This window comes from Homarus americanus, unplaced genomic scaffold (assembly GCF_018991925.1).
Source record: "Homarus americanus isolate GMGI-L3 unplaced genomic scaffold, GMGI_Hamer_2.0 scaffold49667, whole genome shotgun sequence".
Classification (NCBI taxonomy): Eukaryota; Metazoa; Arthropoda; class Malacostraca; order Decapoda; family Nephropidae; genus Homarus; species Homarus americanus.
In genome coordinates this window covers 4,651,742-4,668,452 of record NW_024738608.1, presented here as the reverse complement: position 1 = coordinate 4,668,452, position 16,711 = coordinate 4,651,742, and the positions used below count along the sequence as shown (strand labels likewise).

Sequence of the window (16,711 nt, the reverse complement as noted above, 5' to 3'; positions counted from 1 at the left end):
AATATGCCCGCGGTCAATCGAAAACACTTTCTTCTTTACTGCTATAAAAGACTGGAACAAGTTACCAGGCCACACAAAAGCCAGTTGTGGTTATAAACAATTCACAGCTAAAACAAAGTTACAGCAAGAGAAGAGAGTGAATTTCTGTATCATTAAACCATAGTTATGCACTGCAGTACCTTAGTTACCCCCCACAAAAAAAAGTTACCCAGAGTGATAAGAACGTCTGAAACTGCTTAGCTTATTCTACAGACGGGCAAGGGATAACCTAATTGAAGTTTATAAATATCTCAAAGGGCACTACAGTACTAAGTCGAGTGACCCACAAGGGCTCACAGCTCAAAGTTCATGAATCCACAAGTCCCGAAATATTTTAGAGCAAACTTTTTCGGAGTGAGAATTGTAAACTCTTGGAACAGGGAGTGTTGTGACGGCACCGAGTGTGAGCTCTTTCAAGACCAGACTTGACCAACGCTGTAGCAGGTTCAGATACATTCAGGAGCCAGTACATGCCCAGTACTTGCCAACAGTGCGTAATAGAGACGTGACCGACCGCCCAAGCGGCTAACGGGTCGATCAGTGGTGGAGAGGATAGAAGAAGAAGTATCCCTGAACATTTTTATCCTAGGAACAATATTTTACCCCTTAGTGATGTAAACGCCGAGCTACAATATTCTCTTTTCTGTCCATAATGTCATATCACAAAAGTGTCCGCTATGTGACTTACCATCGACAGTGTGAGTCTGTTATTATGTATGGTGGGTGAGGGTTGTGTCACATTGGGGAATCGATGAAGGTGGCGCCAAAATTACTGTGAACTCGTTGTTAAAGGGTTATGTTGTGTATGTTATTATGTTGCTGTGGTTATTGTGATTTTTATGTTTGATTTTAAAGTACTATAGTACTGTGGTTGTTAAGGGACTATGTTGTTATTGTTATTTAAATGACTATGTTGTTGTGGTAGGTGGGGGACGTACGTGTTGTCATTCGACGTATCAATATGGGTGGGGACGGTGGGTCTGTTGGCGGTCACCACACTGGCGCTGTGGCTCATCCATCGCAGCAAGCGTCATGTACCCTGGGACATGGTCTCTCTCCCCGACATCTTCTTCATGCTGTTCTCCTGCATCGTACAACAAGGTATGGTCCACTATAACACGCTTAGGACAGTTTGTCAGTCAACTTGAAATGAGATGATGAAGGGTAAAACCAATTGTTTGTACATGGTTAGTTTGAGTATATGGTCATATCAACCACAAGTCTCTGTTTATTATTTTTTTTACTATTAAGTCTTATCTTACTCTAACAAGTTCATTAAGTTTTCCATTATTATCACAACTTTTATCTTCTGGGTCTTCCAGTGTTTTATTCGTGTCTTACAGGAAGCCACAAAAAAGACCAATTAATTTGTTGCTAAAATTCATTAAATAACAAAAAAAAAACAATCCTACATTTAATAACATTTAATTTTTCTGTCATTGCATAATGGGTTTATAACTAATATATATTAAAGACCAGTTATATTACCTTCAATCACTCCTCCATTTGAATCTTTGTACTGTAGTAAACTGAAATGTAATTCTCTCTTTATTCTCTGTCTACAACATATTATTACAAGCAACATTAGGATATTTAATACAATATTTCTATCAGCTCTACCTCTTGACCAGAAGTATTCTTACCTCAGTAGGCTACTTTGATGATATGTTTTTGTATTGCACTCTCACTGATCACCTGTTGCACTGACCCCCAAAAGTTCCCACTACCTGTGCGCTGACCCCCATCAGTGCCACCACCCACTGACCCTCACTAACCCCAGGAGTGCCCAGTATGCCAGCCACCTACCTAGGTCGTGTGGTGTTCTGGTTGTTCTGCTTCTCGTGTGTGATTCTCTACACCTCGTACACGGCTCTCCTCACCTCCTACCTCACCGTATCCACCAAGACGCCTCCCTTCACCACCTTTAACGCCGCCGTCGCCAGCCACCCCACCTGGCAGATAGGCATCATGAGAGGAACCCCGCTGCTACAGTTTCTTATGGTACTGTAATATAACTGCGTCAGGAAGCACCTCCAGTAAATCTGTTTGTTGGCCAGTCAGAAACAAGTTGTAAGTTAACAGTTTAGCATGAATATAAACACTGTAGACATACAGTGCATGTAGAGTTGTAGACTGTAGGTGTATACAGTTTCTCATCTGGATATCAATGCTTCATAGCTCTACTGTACTTGTAGGCATCCCAAATTCGCCTCCGAAAGTGAATATTTGTGCATCAGTAATTCTATTCCCTAATTAAATACTGTGAAACAACAGGTGCATAAGTCTTGAAATAAAGTCGTTTGCAGGAAGCCAAAGGAGGTGACTACGCAGTGTTGTCAACGCGTCTTAAGGACCATCCGCACCTAACTGTAAGCACAGAGGAAGAGGGCGTGGCCAGGCTCCTCACTGAAAACTACGCCTTCCTCACTACCAACCAGCTGATGACTTATATGTACAGGAAAAACTGCTCCGTAAAGCAGATCGACATCAACCTCTTCCCCAGCTACGGCCACATGGGTTACGCTAAGAACCTTCCCTTCGCCGGAATACTCGACATGGAGTACGCCCGCTCACCCTTTATTAAACACTGTTTTTCCTGACTATTAAGCGGTTCTTACTTGATGCTTAGCCGCCGGAACTTCTAGATTTTTACCGGTATAAGATAACATATTCTTATCTAACTTACCTAAATCAAGTTTAATCCTGAGCTAACCTGCCCGAGTGAAACCTGACCTGACCTAACCTAACCAAGCTAAAACCTGACCTAACCTAACCACGCTAAAACCCGACCTAACCTAACCAAGCTAAAACCTGACCTAACCTAACCACTAAAGCCTGACAACGTAACCTAAAGAAGTTAAACCTTGACTTTCCGTAACTTGACCAAACCAAGTTAAAACCGGACCTAACATAAACTAAACAAGTTTAAACCCAATCTAACCTAAGCTACTATGTTTTGCAATTCACTTTTTCTATTAAAGTCAAAAATTTTGTAAATGACAGTGGACAAATTATAATGAGATAAATGAGTGAATAAATAGAGATAAAATCAGATAAATACATGAATCAAAATTGCACTCACGAGTCCTGAAACGTAACTTGATAAAAAGATGTTGTCTCGCTCACAAATCACTGGAATAAATTTCAATAATAGAAAATTCGTCCTTTGAGGGAAAAATATTAATTGTTAAATAAGGCTGTCCAAAATGTCTTCAGTAACACTCTAATATACAGTATCAGTGTTGTATGAACGTGTTAGCAAGCCTTCAGTTACCATAGTGTGGCTTGTGTATGGTAGTGTACATACAGTGAGTGTCAGGGATGATGAGTCAGAGATGGTGAGTCAGCTAACTTCAGTCTGGCAGGAAATCCCCGCCAACTTAACTCGTCTCTCACTTGTTCCTGACCGAGAAAATGGTTGATAATACGACTGAATACAGTAATGAATATCGTATTGAATAATGAGACAATCACTATAGACTAGGTAAAATAATTCCCTCTCGTCAGATAATATGATTCTCACATACAATATAATTCCCACGTTCAATAATCTTATTTACGTCTATATATATTTTATATCACTTTTGAATAATAATTCAAATTTATTAAGTAGCCTTCAATTGTGGTTTCATAATTTGGATAATCTCATCTAGAAATTAATACTTACGAGTATGTCACATTGTTGATTGACTCCAGCGACCCTTAATATTCTGAGTTTAATTCATCTCGTAATCTTTTTATTTTAAGTCTTTGTCCTCTGTACTGTAGTATACTGTACGGTTTAGTCAATATTTGTATAACATGCTGAAATATTTGATACCTTTTATAGACTTTGTGTCTCATAATCTTTTTCATGGTAAAAATGTCTTTGTTTGATTGTGAGGAAGGTGTTGTGTCTCCCGCGGCAGGATATCCCGCCTAACTGATGGAGGAGTGCTGGACCGTCTGGAGCGGCGTTGGTGGGGTCGGAAGATCCCCTGCGAGGATCCGGAACCCTTCACTCATCTAGACTTTACTCACACAGTCACTGCTTTCCTCATCCTCCTGATCGGGTTTATTCTTGCTAGCTTCTTTTTAATTATTGAAAAGGTTTACAAGAAGTGTTTACGAAATAGAAAGAAGTTTTTCGTTACTCCAGAGCAGCCAAAGGCACCTCATTCGAAGAAGCAACAATATGGTGCCACCCAGTCCGCAAATACTATACCATCATCAGCTCGCTCAAGGATTCTTACCCCCTTGGACCCGTTACCCCACTTCTCTGAGAATGAGGTTGAGAACTACTGTAAACCTCCACACATTAGAAAATGAAGAAATAAATATTGCAAAGAGCTAAACAATTTGGAGAAATGGCTCCATTTCTTTACAATTCGGCGTCAAATAAATTCTATACCAAAACAATATGGGCAGAGTACGGTCTTCTAAACCTGAATACTATACAGTACTGTACTGTATACTTGTACATAAATTCAAAGGCATTTTTGTGGATGATTCAGTAATACTAGCTTTATAAGAACGTATTAGCACTTATGTACAGTATGTACTTTGTCATCTAAAATGTTTTTAGTCAAAATTGAGCACAATAAGGAAGTTTTAAAATGTGGATGCGACATAGATTATATCGGTCTGTTAACAACATAATAATATGATACTCAACACTGATTTATTTAAATACTGCCCGATACCGTGTTTTATTTTCCATGAATGCATAAGTACTCCATCGGATTAAATCCATTACAGCATCTCAAAAAAAAAATCAAGCACTTATTCAGTTTAGATAGAAAGTTTAACAGCTACGCAATGGATAGTTTGACACAGCCAAAGCAACGGGGTGGTATGAGATATACTTATCACACGTAACTTAACATGGATCGTGTCTCCTGATGGTAAAAAGCGACTAAAAAATGGTTGCCCCTCGTTTGCGAGGATGGCTGGCTCTAGGGTCACCTAGGCGTGAATTGTTTAAGGAGTAGAAACTGTTACCAACACCCTGCATGACCCAGTGTCAAAGGATAGTCCTCGAAGATTGGACAAGTCGCCAACTGCACTGGTTAACCATTACCCTGGAACACGATCCGCAAATCGATTAACATCCAGGTTCCCAATTACTGCTGGGTAGACAGGCAAATGGCATAAAGAAACCTGCCGATAGTTTCATCCTGCCCGGATATTGAACCCGGGTCCACTCACTTGCTAACCATTATTATACCAAAGGTCGCTAAGTATCTTAGGCGTTATAATATACTCTCCAGTACTTTAGTCTTGGCGCTAACCGAGTTCGACATCATTTTAAAGCAGGTCTAAGTCAACGCTCCTTTGGAGAGGTGTTGCTACAGGGCGGAGCTCCCCTTCCCCACCCCCCCTCTTTTCATCAGAAAATCCCAGTACTTTTTCTAGAATGCAGTATTGTACTCGGGCATTTTTGTAAAATAAAAAGTAATTACCATTGACTTCAGAATATCTCCTGATAAGTGCACAAAATGTGCTCATCAGGCTCCCCCATCCGCAACGTCTTTGGCCCCCCCCCTCCATTTTTTTTTATTCCTGGATCCGCTCCTGTGATAGAATCCGTCGTCACATCTTTCCACGAGACTATCAGAGACTGTTCAAGCAAAGTTATTTGTCAACACTGCAAACTATGCTAAAAGAGGATGTTCACGGCGCCCAAACAGATTTGATGCTGCTCCATCTTTTTCTTTGAACACGCCTTCTCGGAAACGAGGAACAACCACCACATGGGTATATTGATATACCTAGAGACAAAAAATAGGAACATGATTAAACAATAAGTTCTGTTTATGCAATTCCTTTGAAACCAAATTCATCCAGAGTAACACCCTAATTCACCTATCATTTCTACCAATTATCACCTTATTAGTTGTTCGAGTAATTGATCTGTTTTGTTACGACCTTGTTTGTCCAGTGTTAGTAAATGAGGAAGCTGAAGTTCCCTGAGAAAGCCTGCCATGTTTGGTAGGGCAACACCGGATAAGACCCTTCTCACATCTGATACAGGACCCCGGCCAGGGATTAACCCGGGAAGTTATCATTTTTTCTTTTCTTTTATCCTCTTCGCCACTGATCGGCTTGATAGCCGCTTGGGACGCGAGAGAAACACGCATTACCGTAATGTAGTTCCTCCAATCCTAGTTTAATTGATTTTTTGTGTGTGCAAATTGTACTATATTTATCTCTCATCTGCCCATTTAGGGTCTGAAATTGGATTCTCTGTTTTCCATTAAGATAGGCATATCACCGAGTTTCTGCATATTACTGAAGGTTTGATTCAAATGAACTCTGAAAAATGAGTAAACAAAGACACTGATATTATGATAATAATACACTGAATGTAAATAATTATATCACGTTTGTTATGTCACTGCTCGATTAATATTTCACCAGTGGTTGAAAAATTGTACGAAGTTGCGCGTCATACAAAAATGTTCCTTAGTGCAAAGGTACGCTTTCCAGTGTATCATATATCCACTACAGTGTTATATATGTATAAATTATTTCCAATTACATATAGATATAAATAATACAAGTGGGAAAAAAGTGTTGGCGTATTATAATTTTTACATGGTTGATTGAGGAAGGAACTGGAGGAACGAACCAGAGGAGAAAACAGCTGTCTAGAGGAACCAAACAGTAACACTGTGTTGGTGGCTCTTGTGTTTCTCGCTTTACGGTACGTTACTTTTGCCTTTATTTGCTTCACTTTATCGCTTTGATAATTTTTGAAAACAGCAAGATTGGTGTGTGGTGATTATAGTGCAGCACTGTGAAGAATCGGTACTGAAATAAAATAAGGGAAAGATGCTGATGAGTATTTTGACAGTTAAGTCTGGAAAACATTACCCAATATCTTAATTGTGTTTGTAAAATTCACCAAACTTTTATGTCGCAGGTAACAAATTATGTTCTCTTATTTTATGTATTAGTTTCTGAAGGTGAGGTTATACTTAACGTTAACAGAGTATATATTACACGTTAGTTTGTAAGTTAAATGAGCACTACATTTGACTATCATAATATTTAGTAGTTTAAGTGAAATGGGTCGGGGGACCATTTCTATTATCATGAACATCTTTGATAACAGGCAAAGTGAACTGCCCAATTTCTCCCACCCATTAAGAACCACACGAACTAATTATTATACTGGTAGTACTTCGTATTTTCCTCGGTAAATGTTTAGGCAGTAAATATTTAGAAGTTTCCAACAGCTACCTATATGGTTAATATTAACGACTGATCCACGGACGAGTTATTTTATTTACTGTTTACTTTTTTACTTTACTTTCATCAGTGAGTACTGATATGATAATTACTTCTTGTGCAAATGCGTTGTTTGGTTGATAATTAGGAGCCTAGGCACACAATACTTTGTCTTCTCGGCGGTGACATCTCATCCTAGGATGTAAATGGCCAATCATATTGGCGTACTTCAATACACTCCGCCGCCTGGACACCGATGCTTTGTGTCTGCTTCAGAACCATTCGGTAATTATTCGTTTTAGCACACCCTCAAATTTTTTCACGTGATGTTTGATTTCTGATGCATTTTGTTCAGGTCTGACCTTCGTTTCCATGAGAAATGCATCGTTTTGAAAAAAAAATCCAAGTCATCCTTGATCCAAAACGGCTATTTTCCATCAAAAACGAAGGTGAGATCTGAACAAAATACATCCAAATAGAACAGAAACCAAACATCTAGACCTCTAAATTTCACTAAATTAACCTACCTTAACGTAACCTAACCTTACCTAACCACTGCGGGGTTATTCCGTAACTCTAGAGAGTATTTGTGAGGCAGTGTATCACGCCTCACGGCTCCAGACAGCTCACGGTAGGATAAGAAATGGCGGGTGGTGATTTATTTATCTAATTTATTAGGCGTTCCTCACTTGTGTGATTTTTCTGAAAAAAAACAAGTTTCCAAGAGGCTTCAAGGGTTGAAGAATGTATATATGAGGTAGAAATTGCCTAAAAGTAAGTGCTTCTATGTGTTTTGAAGATGTGCTAAGCCGAATAATAACCTAAGTTTTTTCTGTTTAATATACAGCTACTCCTCGACTTACGACTGCCCCATTCATACAAAAAAATTTTCAAATTACATATTTTCGAGTCCCGACATCAGTGATTGCGCTGTGTACCGACAAAATTTTTGTTTGTAATTCCCTTTAAAATGGCTGGCATGCTTAAAAGTGAGAGTTTTGTGGTGCTGAGAAGAAAAAGAGACACCCATTTTAGATTTTCTATGTATTATCTTTGCATTTTCGACTTACGACCAATTCGACTTACGACCTGGATTTGGGTCCCTAACCCCATCGTAAGTCGAGGATTGGCTGTACTGGGGGGCAGCTAGGAAGTTAGTTAAGGTGAGGTGGGTATGTTTGGTTAGGTTGGTGAGGTCTTCTAACAATGCTTCTGCTGCTGGTTTTCACATCAACTTAGGTTAGGTTATGTTTAATTTAGAAATAACCACTTTTTAACACATTTTCACAAACCACGACAGTGTCCACTGTAAAACACAGTGAAATTGTGGCGTTTTTATAATCATCTTCTATGAAAAATCGACTGCAGGTCAGTCATTAATAATTACCACTTATATATTGAGTCTTATATATGGAGAAAGAAAAAATAAACTAAAAAATAAAATAAAATTTCTATAACATTTTGTCAGAAATTTATATTTTTCAAGTACAGTGCAGTATTTTAACATGAAATTACCAACAATATTACCAATTACAAGTGGGCAGGACTTTGAAGTAGAGGGGAAATGTAGGGTAAAATACTTAAAAAAAACACTAAGCAAATTTTGAAAACTTGACAAAACCTTTAAAAATTGTAAAACTAAAAAAAAGTTTACCTTCCTTGTGTTTTCGGTGCTTAGTACTATGTTATGGTGTTGTTTTCGGTGTTCAGTTGAGGAGGGATCCATAAACTCAAAAGTGATTTCATAACATTTTTACAAATTATGAAAGGTTTGGTTAGGTTTTAAATTTTTCTTTTTTTCTCTTTTTACCCGACATTCCCGCTATTTCAAAGCCCTGCCCGCATTGAACAACTAATATTTGGGTAATTTTATCTGTTAAAATACTAAAAAAAATTAAATTCTGGGTGAAAACGTTATAGAATAAGTTACTTTTATTTTTTTTCTCTTTTCTCCCTATACCCTGTATAACAATCAGTTATATAAGTACTGTAGGTGTTGGCAACTTCTAAATATTAACCTTCTATTTACATTTACTGTATAAATACTTACAATACCAAAGAAATACAATATAAACACAGTATTGGGGTGATCAGTGTCACCGTGTTCCAGTGACTGATCTTGGCTCCAAACACTGAAGTCACCCATATTATTCATCACCTTATCCTAGCAACACTTAATGGAGTTACACTGAGCAAAGTCTTTTAATTTTCTTTGATATAGAAGCAGCAATGTCTCTGCTGGCTGATTAACACTCATGTTTGCAGGCATTTGCTAAGGTTTAACAGGCAAAATGTCACAGAATTTAGATAATTTGATTACGTGTATGTATATTGTACTGCATTTTCTTTTAGTTTATAATTTTTATTTTTTGTGCTAAATAATGCACAATATGGCAATTGGTGATGTAGCTATTGAGATCAATGAATTATCACTACATATGTTGTTTCAGTGAAAGGTGAGCCCCATGTTTGAGGCACACCAGGGGCCATGGCTCACTCACCACAAGTGATGTAAGCTCATTGTTAATTATGTTTTTCTTGTACATTAGTTTCCTTTTTTGTTATTAATTTATTGTATATATTACCTAACTTATACACTAACTTGGATCTTTGGTATGTGTGGTTTATACAGTAGTATATGTGTGTGTTACTTAATATGACAATTCTCCTGTATTATTACTAGTTACTGTAGCTACCGGTAATCTTTTTTTATCTGTACAGGCTGACTCCAATTTTTCAGTGGGTTGTTCCTGAAAACTTTAAGCAAATATTTTAATGAAACATTTTTTCCCATTGACTCCCATTGTACAGTATTTATAAATTGAAGGCTTCTGAGGAGTCATTTCCCCTCCTTGCTGAAATGGTTCCTTAGTTTGTGGATATGTTTGAAATACTCTTTTGGTCATTTGATTCAATTAACAGTTTATTAAGATAACATGGCAGCCAGAAGGCTGAAAATATATAATAAACAGAGATGGTAAGGTACATATGGTGAAATTAGGAAGTGGGTCACTTGATTGACAAAAGTTTTCAGTAAAAAAAAATACAGTTAACCCTCACTTTACGCGGTCCCACATTCCGCGTTTCCACGTTTACGCGGTGCCCTGCCGGAACCCAGGATGCTCACATTCCGCGGTGCGTGTACCCCTTTACGCGGAGAGCGGCTGGCGAGCCGCGCCATTTTTGGATCCAAACCTCCCGCCATCCGCCATAATGTGTAAGCGGTGCGCACAAGGTCGCCCAGTCATCAAAACATTACCAGTTCTTCACCCGCCACCCCCACAGCCGGCCCAAGTCAGTGATAGTGATAATTATGGTGAGGATATGGACTTATATGGACTTTGGGGAGTTTGACAAAGAGGCCCTGCAAGCCTCTGTGGTAGATAGTGATACAATTGATTCAAGTGACACAGGTGAGGGCCAATAATCTGCCCTCTGCCTCGGAACCAACCGCCCATCCCCGTGTGCCCAGCCATTTTTTCTACTAATGTAAGTTGTAAAAAACCTAATATTATTGATATTTCTCTTAATTATTAATTGTGTGTGCATACCATCATAAAGTTAAGATAATATTTTTACTACAACATAGTTGTGTGTCGTCAAAAAGTGGAGTTTGGGGATCGGCCCGGACTCCATTTCAATTAATCCCATATGTTATGTTATTCACTTTACGCGTTTCTCACTTTACGCGGGACCCTCCGGGTTACATTAACCGCGTAAAGTGAGGGTTAACTGTATAAGAAACATAGTCAACATATAGATTAACTATATATCTGGTAGTGTGAGAGTTGGTCTTGTAAACAGTCTTGTGACTTGATATTAGTGCCAACAAAGTCCTTTGTGTGATTGGCTTCCCTTCTGGTTGTCTGTTTGAGTTGTTTAATTTTTCATAACATGTTTGTAAAGAGTTAGTATAGTATTGATCTCAGTAGACACCTATTGTGAGCCTGTTTTTGTTTTTTGGTGTTGAAATGTCAAATAGATTTTTACTTGTAGTATTTTGAACACTACTAATTTCCTTTATTAGAGGGGAAACAGAGCATGATTTGGGGGATTACAGTATTTTTACCTGGGCCTCTCAAGTGACCTAGTACAGTAGTGTGATCTGAGAAGATTATCACCACATGGGGCTCAAGGTAGATACTATGGGGTACAGTAATCATAATGTGCAATTGTAATAGATGACACTTGTGCAAGTAATTGTTATCAATTACTGTACTTTCTTCTATTTTGCATCATAATTGAATGTGCTTAAAATGTAATTATAATCATGATTACAGTACTACTGTTATTACATTTGTCTATTCCAAGGGAAGTCACTGGATGCTTATGAACCCCACTCCCTCCCTCACACCGCTTACAAGGCCCGTGACCTCATTTTAGGCGCTGTATGTGGAGTTTCCCTGGGATGTAGGTGGGGTAAGATAAGAGACCAAACATGTGTCCCCAGTCAACCTCATCCACTGTGTCTGATCGGGTTAGGGAATTCATGTTTTCTCTCTTCACTCTAATTATTTTCTGTTGATTGGCTCCCCAGCAGGTCCAACTAAGTGTACCTTCAAATGTGGTTATGCAAGTAAATGCTGAAGCATACATATATTTTAACTGCTTATACATTTTTTATAAAATTTTAACACATTCTACATAGTATTTATTTATAATACTGTAAATGTATGTAGATGGTGCAGTACGTACCAAGTTTGTTCATCATATCAGTTTTGCAATAGTGTCTGGTCCTTTGTCCATGCATTCATGAACTGTTATTTAGACTAGGAAACTTTGCTGTGGACTGTGTGGCATTGGGAAGCTTGTAAGGTTAGTATCCTTGTCTTTTACTGTGAATGATTAGAAGTAGAATCCCTCTACGGTGCACCATCACAATGGCACTTGGATTTGGTATTGCCATCTCTACCAATTTCATGCTGGTTTCAGGTACTTGAGCTGCCTTGTGAAAAGTTGTTGGCTGTAAATGAAAAATTGTTTCTGAAATTCTTTTTTATAGCATAGTGTGGAGCTAGGTGGGTCAGAGCCCTGTGTCCCTCTTGTGGGGCAGTGTAAAAATCTGATGGGAATGAATGGGCATTGAAGTCGAAAGATCTCTAAAGATGATACAGGGAGAGGCAACATGTGCATTTGCTTTTGTGAGGTCATTGTTCACCTGACCTCGTCCCCTACTGTCTGTATGAGAAAAGTCTTTGTGTCCAGGTACAGTCAGTACCCTTTTTAAGGGTATAATTTGGGGGAGACTTAGTAACACCCCGGTAATTTAGATTAATTCTAACTACCGTGATGATTTCAAGGTCTTTTGGGTTTCAAAATCAGTTTTCTATTTTGGTTAAGATTGTCTACAGCAGAACTCCAACTGGCAGGTTTTTTGTTTTTTTTGAAAGCTGTGGAACAGGTAATGAGTCCAGTAAAGCCTTTTTTCTTCAAATGTATTTTAGGAATTTGTGCAGGGTGCATCTGCCTTCTGCTGGAATAACCTTGTGGTGTGGTGCTGCTTCTGTTTGTCTACCTCTTATCTCAATCATTATCCATTTCCAAATTTATTAACATTTTTATTCATCATATTGAATAACTTAAGTTTTTGTGCATTTTAAATTATTTTTTGTTTTGTTTTTATTAATGTTTGTTGTCATTTGTTGTAGGTTGTGGGAAGATGATATGGCCTTTCAGATGATTCCGCCAAGGTTATCATCATCCCCGCCCCCCCTGGACTCGCTTCCTACTGTGACTTGCCCAGGAGAAGAGGATGATGATGAAGAATTTGGGAACTTCTCAACTCACAATGCTTCATTTGATATCACAGGTTGGTGGATGCTCATAAATTTCATACCTTTATTATGATATGGCTGGCTTCTGAGTCCTGCCTTCGTATGTATCATATCAGTGCTGAACCTCACTACCTGCACATATTTATGTGAACTTTTTATGTAGAGTATGTAATCAGAAACAAATTTATTAAAGATAGTGACAGTCTAGCCTCAAGTCCGTGCTTTACTAATAAGGAAATAATCACGGACTTGAGGGTAGACTTACACTTCTAATAAATTTGTTTCTGATTAATTGTTAGAGTATTTTCCAATTATTATTTATTTGTATGTGACTTGTGTGTGTGTGTTTCTACACACACACACACACACACACACACACATACATATATACAATACAGGTAAAAGAAATAATTTTCCTAAAGGCAAACACAAAAAAGTTATATACAATACATCTCTTTGTACACAAGTTAAAAAGTGTAACACACACACACACACACACAAGCGCAAATATTATTCCCGGATTTGGCGATTTGCGGCCATTTTGAGAACCTAACTCCCGCAAATTTTGGGGGCCCCCTGTACTGTACAGGTACTGTATATCATTTTCTATTTATTCATAATGCAAATTCTGTGGTTACTTGCATATAACACTTTACAATACGAAACATTCATATCAGTGAAAACAGTTGTCAACAACTAGGCTTTGTTTGATTTTCAATGCAGAGAGTTCTGTCTCATATTTTTTGTTGTTGTTGATGTAATAGTGTTTTAGTAACCTTCTTATGCATTTAAAGACCTTGGTTATTGAAGTGCATTAATAACATTATAACAACAACTGGACTGGGGTCTGCCCCAGTTAGTCTGGTGTTTCAAGATACTGTACTACTATATTAAGTTGGATGAAAATAAGCAAATATATTTAAAGAGGGAAGGCAGGCCAGGGGGTAGGCCAAAAATGACATGGGGAGAGATTGTAAGAAATGATATCAGAGTTGGGAACCTGACAAGAGAGACTGCAAGAGACCGTACAGCATGGAGAGCTGCCATCAGGTAGCCATGGCGAACCCACTCAAGTGTGGAAGTTGGCCTTAAAATGATGATGACGAGGGAAGACAGATGACCTGGGTCTGGTAGATGACAACAAATTACCGTTCTAGGAATATATACTGCATTGGACTGTACACAATGAGGGGAACAGTACAAGCTACAGGTACTCATAAACCTGATCCAATGAACATTGCTGGCATGCTGGGCTGGAAACTCCTGCAGTGGCCAAAGAAACCCGAGGAGACATATTACTGTACAGTATACTGTACTGTGGTTGGTAAAACGATGTACAGTATAAAATATAAAGTGGAGAATAATCTAAACCATATTTGGTAAACCCATAATTGGCAAATGATTGCTGTATAAACTGACATTATAAAACATTGTGCTTGCATTGGTGAATTAGCATGTTTTTTGTAGTACAGTATTGTGAATGGCTTATTAATAATGAATAAAGATATTTTACACTGACCATGTAAACAGAGAATTTTGGTCTCATTTTGTTTTATGAATGAATAATTGATTACTGTATAGGTTGAACTAAATTTTTTTCTTCCCTTCCAGGATTATCCGATAAGCTACCTCCTACTCCTGACACCAGTCCTTCTAAATTTCCTGCATTAGGACATGTAACCGGGAAAATTTTACCAGCAGTCCTAGAGGGAATTAGGGATGACACAATTAGCCAAGATTCTGGAGTAGGAAGTTCAAATCATCCAAATGAATTTTCTCCACAACCCCAAGCAGATGACCATTCATTTGGTGATTTCTCAACTTGTGTTACTGCCGTTTTTAAAGTGAATAATGAGCGAACAGATGGTGTAGGTGTTGTTAAAAATGATGGTGATGATGGCTTAAATAACTTTCAAGCATTCACCTCTGCTGGTGATGAACCTCCAAGAATCCAGGAACCAGAATGCTCAACTTATTCATCAGATCCAAATATAGATCAAGGTAATGATAACTTCTCTAGTCAAGTGTTCCCTACAGTGTCCGAGACTCCTGAGGGCAGTGGCAAAAGATCACCAAGGAACAGTTTCTCCATGATAGGCACTCCTCCACCTCTTGATTATGTAGCAAACAGTGTGACTGTTGATGATGAATTCTCCCGGTTTTCTCCAAATCATAGAGCAGCAGCTGATGATGATGATGATGAGTTTGGGGATTTTACATCTAATGAGATATCAGAAATCATCAATGGAAAGTACTCTTACTCTGAGAGTGTTGTATGTGAAAAAATTTCAATTGTACCAAATAATGAGGAGGTCACCTTACAACAATCAGTTAAGGTTATGGAATGTTCCTCATTAAAAAGGCAAGAAAATCTGTCAATTAGTTTAAATATTGACGATGATGTTACTAATACAAGTAAAGAAAATAATGCCGATAAAAACGTTGATCATCCATCTCAAGATGCTTCGCACTCAAACAGTTCTAGTGAGAAAGTGAGTGCCAGTCCTAAAAGTGTTCCTTTATCTACCAGCATTTGTAGTGAAAATAGTTCACAAATATCCAGAACTCCCCAAGATAAAGTATTGAATTTTGGAGATAGAACACCAAGTATCTCTTTACAAAGTGAAAATATTGTAACTAAGTCTACAGACAAAAAAGATGATGTATCTGCAAGTGTTTCTGAAAAAACTAAGAATGATTTTATCGATGTTAGTAAGTCGAATATTGTTCAAGAAGTTATGTGTTCCTCTGAAAAGGTTGATAGTCAAAGCAAAGAAGCAGAAGAACAGGTAGAAACACACAAAACAGGTGAGAGTGAGTGGACAGATCATGAACATAACAGTTTTAAAAGCAAAAGTGAATCTGAAAATTATACAGATTCCAAGTCCCATGTAAGTGCCTATCATTATGATGGTGATGTTAGTAGTGAAGTGAGAATAGAAGGAAGAACAGGAAAGGAAAATCACAGTGAGTTTAATTGTGATGCATTACAAAGAGGGGCAGGAAATGACCCCTTGGTTTCAAAAGACTTGTGCGTAGATGATTTTGGTGATTTTGATAAAGTTGATAGTCAGGGTGAATCAGATTTCGGGGATTTCAGTAAAGCAAATGAAGACGATGACCTTGATTTTGCCGATCTTAGGGAACAAGTAGAGAATGGCACTTACGGAGCTGAGGAAACTCTACAGCCAGGTATTATAGGTGATGATGAATATTGTGAAGATGTGGATGATGAGTTTGGTGACTTTAATGCTCCTGTAGCAGTTACTGACAGCGAATTTGGTGACCTTGATAGTGCTAATGTAGATGATGATGACGACGACGACGATGAGTTTGGTGATTTTGCTGTACATGACAAAGTGGGTGCTTCATCAAATCTGACCTGTGCACAAGCCCATGATTTAGAGGAGGATTTTGGTGCATTCAGTGGGCAAGGTGACACTAGAAACTTTGGTGACTTCAGCATGGCTGGTGAAGAGACAGGGAAGGGAAACTTTGCTACTTCATGGAAGGAGGCCAGCTTTGAAAATTCATGCAAAAGTCCTGTTTTAAAGAAGGTATGAAAATTCTTGTTGACTTTTTGGTAAATGTGTAGTAGCTGTGCAGCTAGGTACTGTATTTTTGTTCAATTAACTTGGACTGAAAAGTCCTGGGTGATGTAGCTAATTAGCAAAAAGGTTTTTTTT

The 16,711-nt window shown here is 38.3% G+C and overlaps 2 protein-coding genes across 7 annotated transcripts in view; both read left to right on the top strand.

The window, feature by feature from the left end:
- Positions 1-983: 983 nt before the first annotated feature.
- Positions 984-4,710, top strand: LOC121874142 (glutamate receptor ionotropic, kainate 2-like). Its single transcript, XM_042378109.1, has 3 exons — positions 984-2,040; positions 2,346-2,599; positions 3,948-4,710. Exons 1-3 carry the CDS (start codon positions 1,831-1,833, stop codon positions 4,345-4,347), a joined length of 864 nt encoding a protein of 287 aa, XP_042234043.1. The 5' UTR covers positions 984-1,830; the 3' UTR covers positions 4,348-4,710.
- A 1,782-nt stretch (positions 4,711-6,492) lies between these two features.
- The window catches only part of LOC121874138 (aftiphilin-like), a 41,754-nt gene continuing 31,535 nt past the window's right edge, over positions 6,493-16,711 (top strand). For 4 of the 6 annotated variants that reach the window (XM_042378101.1, XM_042378106.1, XM_042378105.1 and 1 more), the window contains exons 1-4: positions 6,494-6,724; positions 9,702-9,762; positions 12,900-13,060; positions 14,637-16,582. In XM_042378101.1, coding sequence (XP_042234035.1) covers positions 9,740-9,762; positions 12,900-13,060; positions 14,637-16,582 — 2,130 coding nt within the window. In that variant the 5' untranslated portion in view covers positions 6,494-6,724; positions 9,702-9,739. Of the gene's footprint in view, positions 6,725-9,701; positions 9,763-12,899; positions 13,061-14,636; positions 16,583-16,711 lie in introns of all 6 variants that reach the window. The other 2 variants (XM_042378104.1, XM_042378102.1) reach the window with 2 other exon arrangements.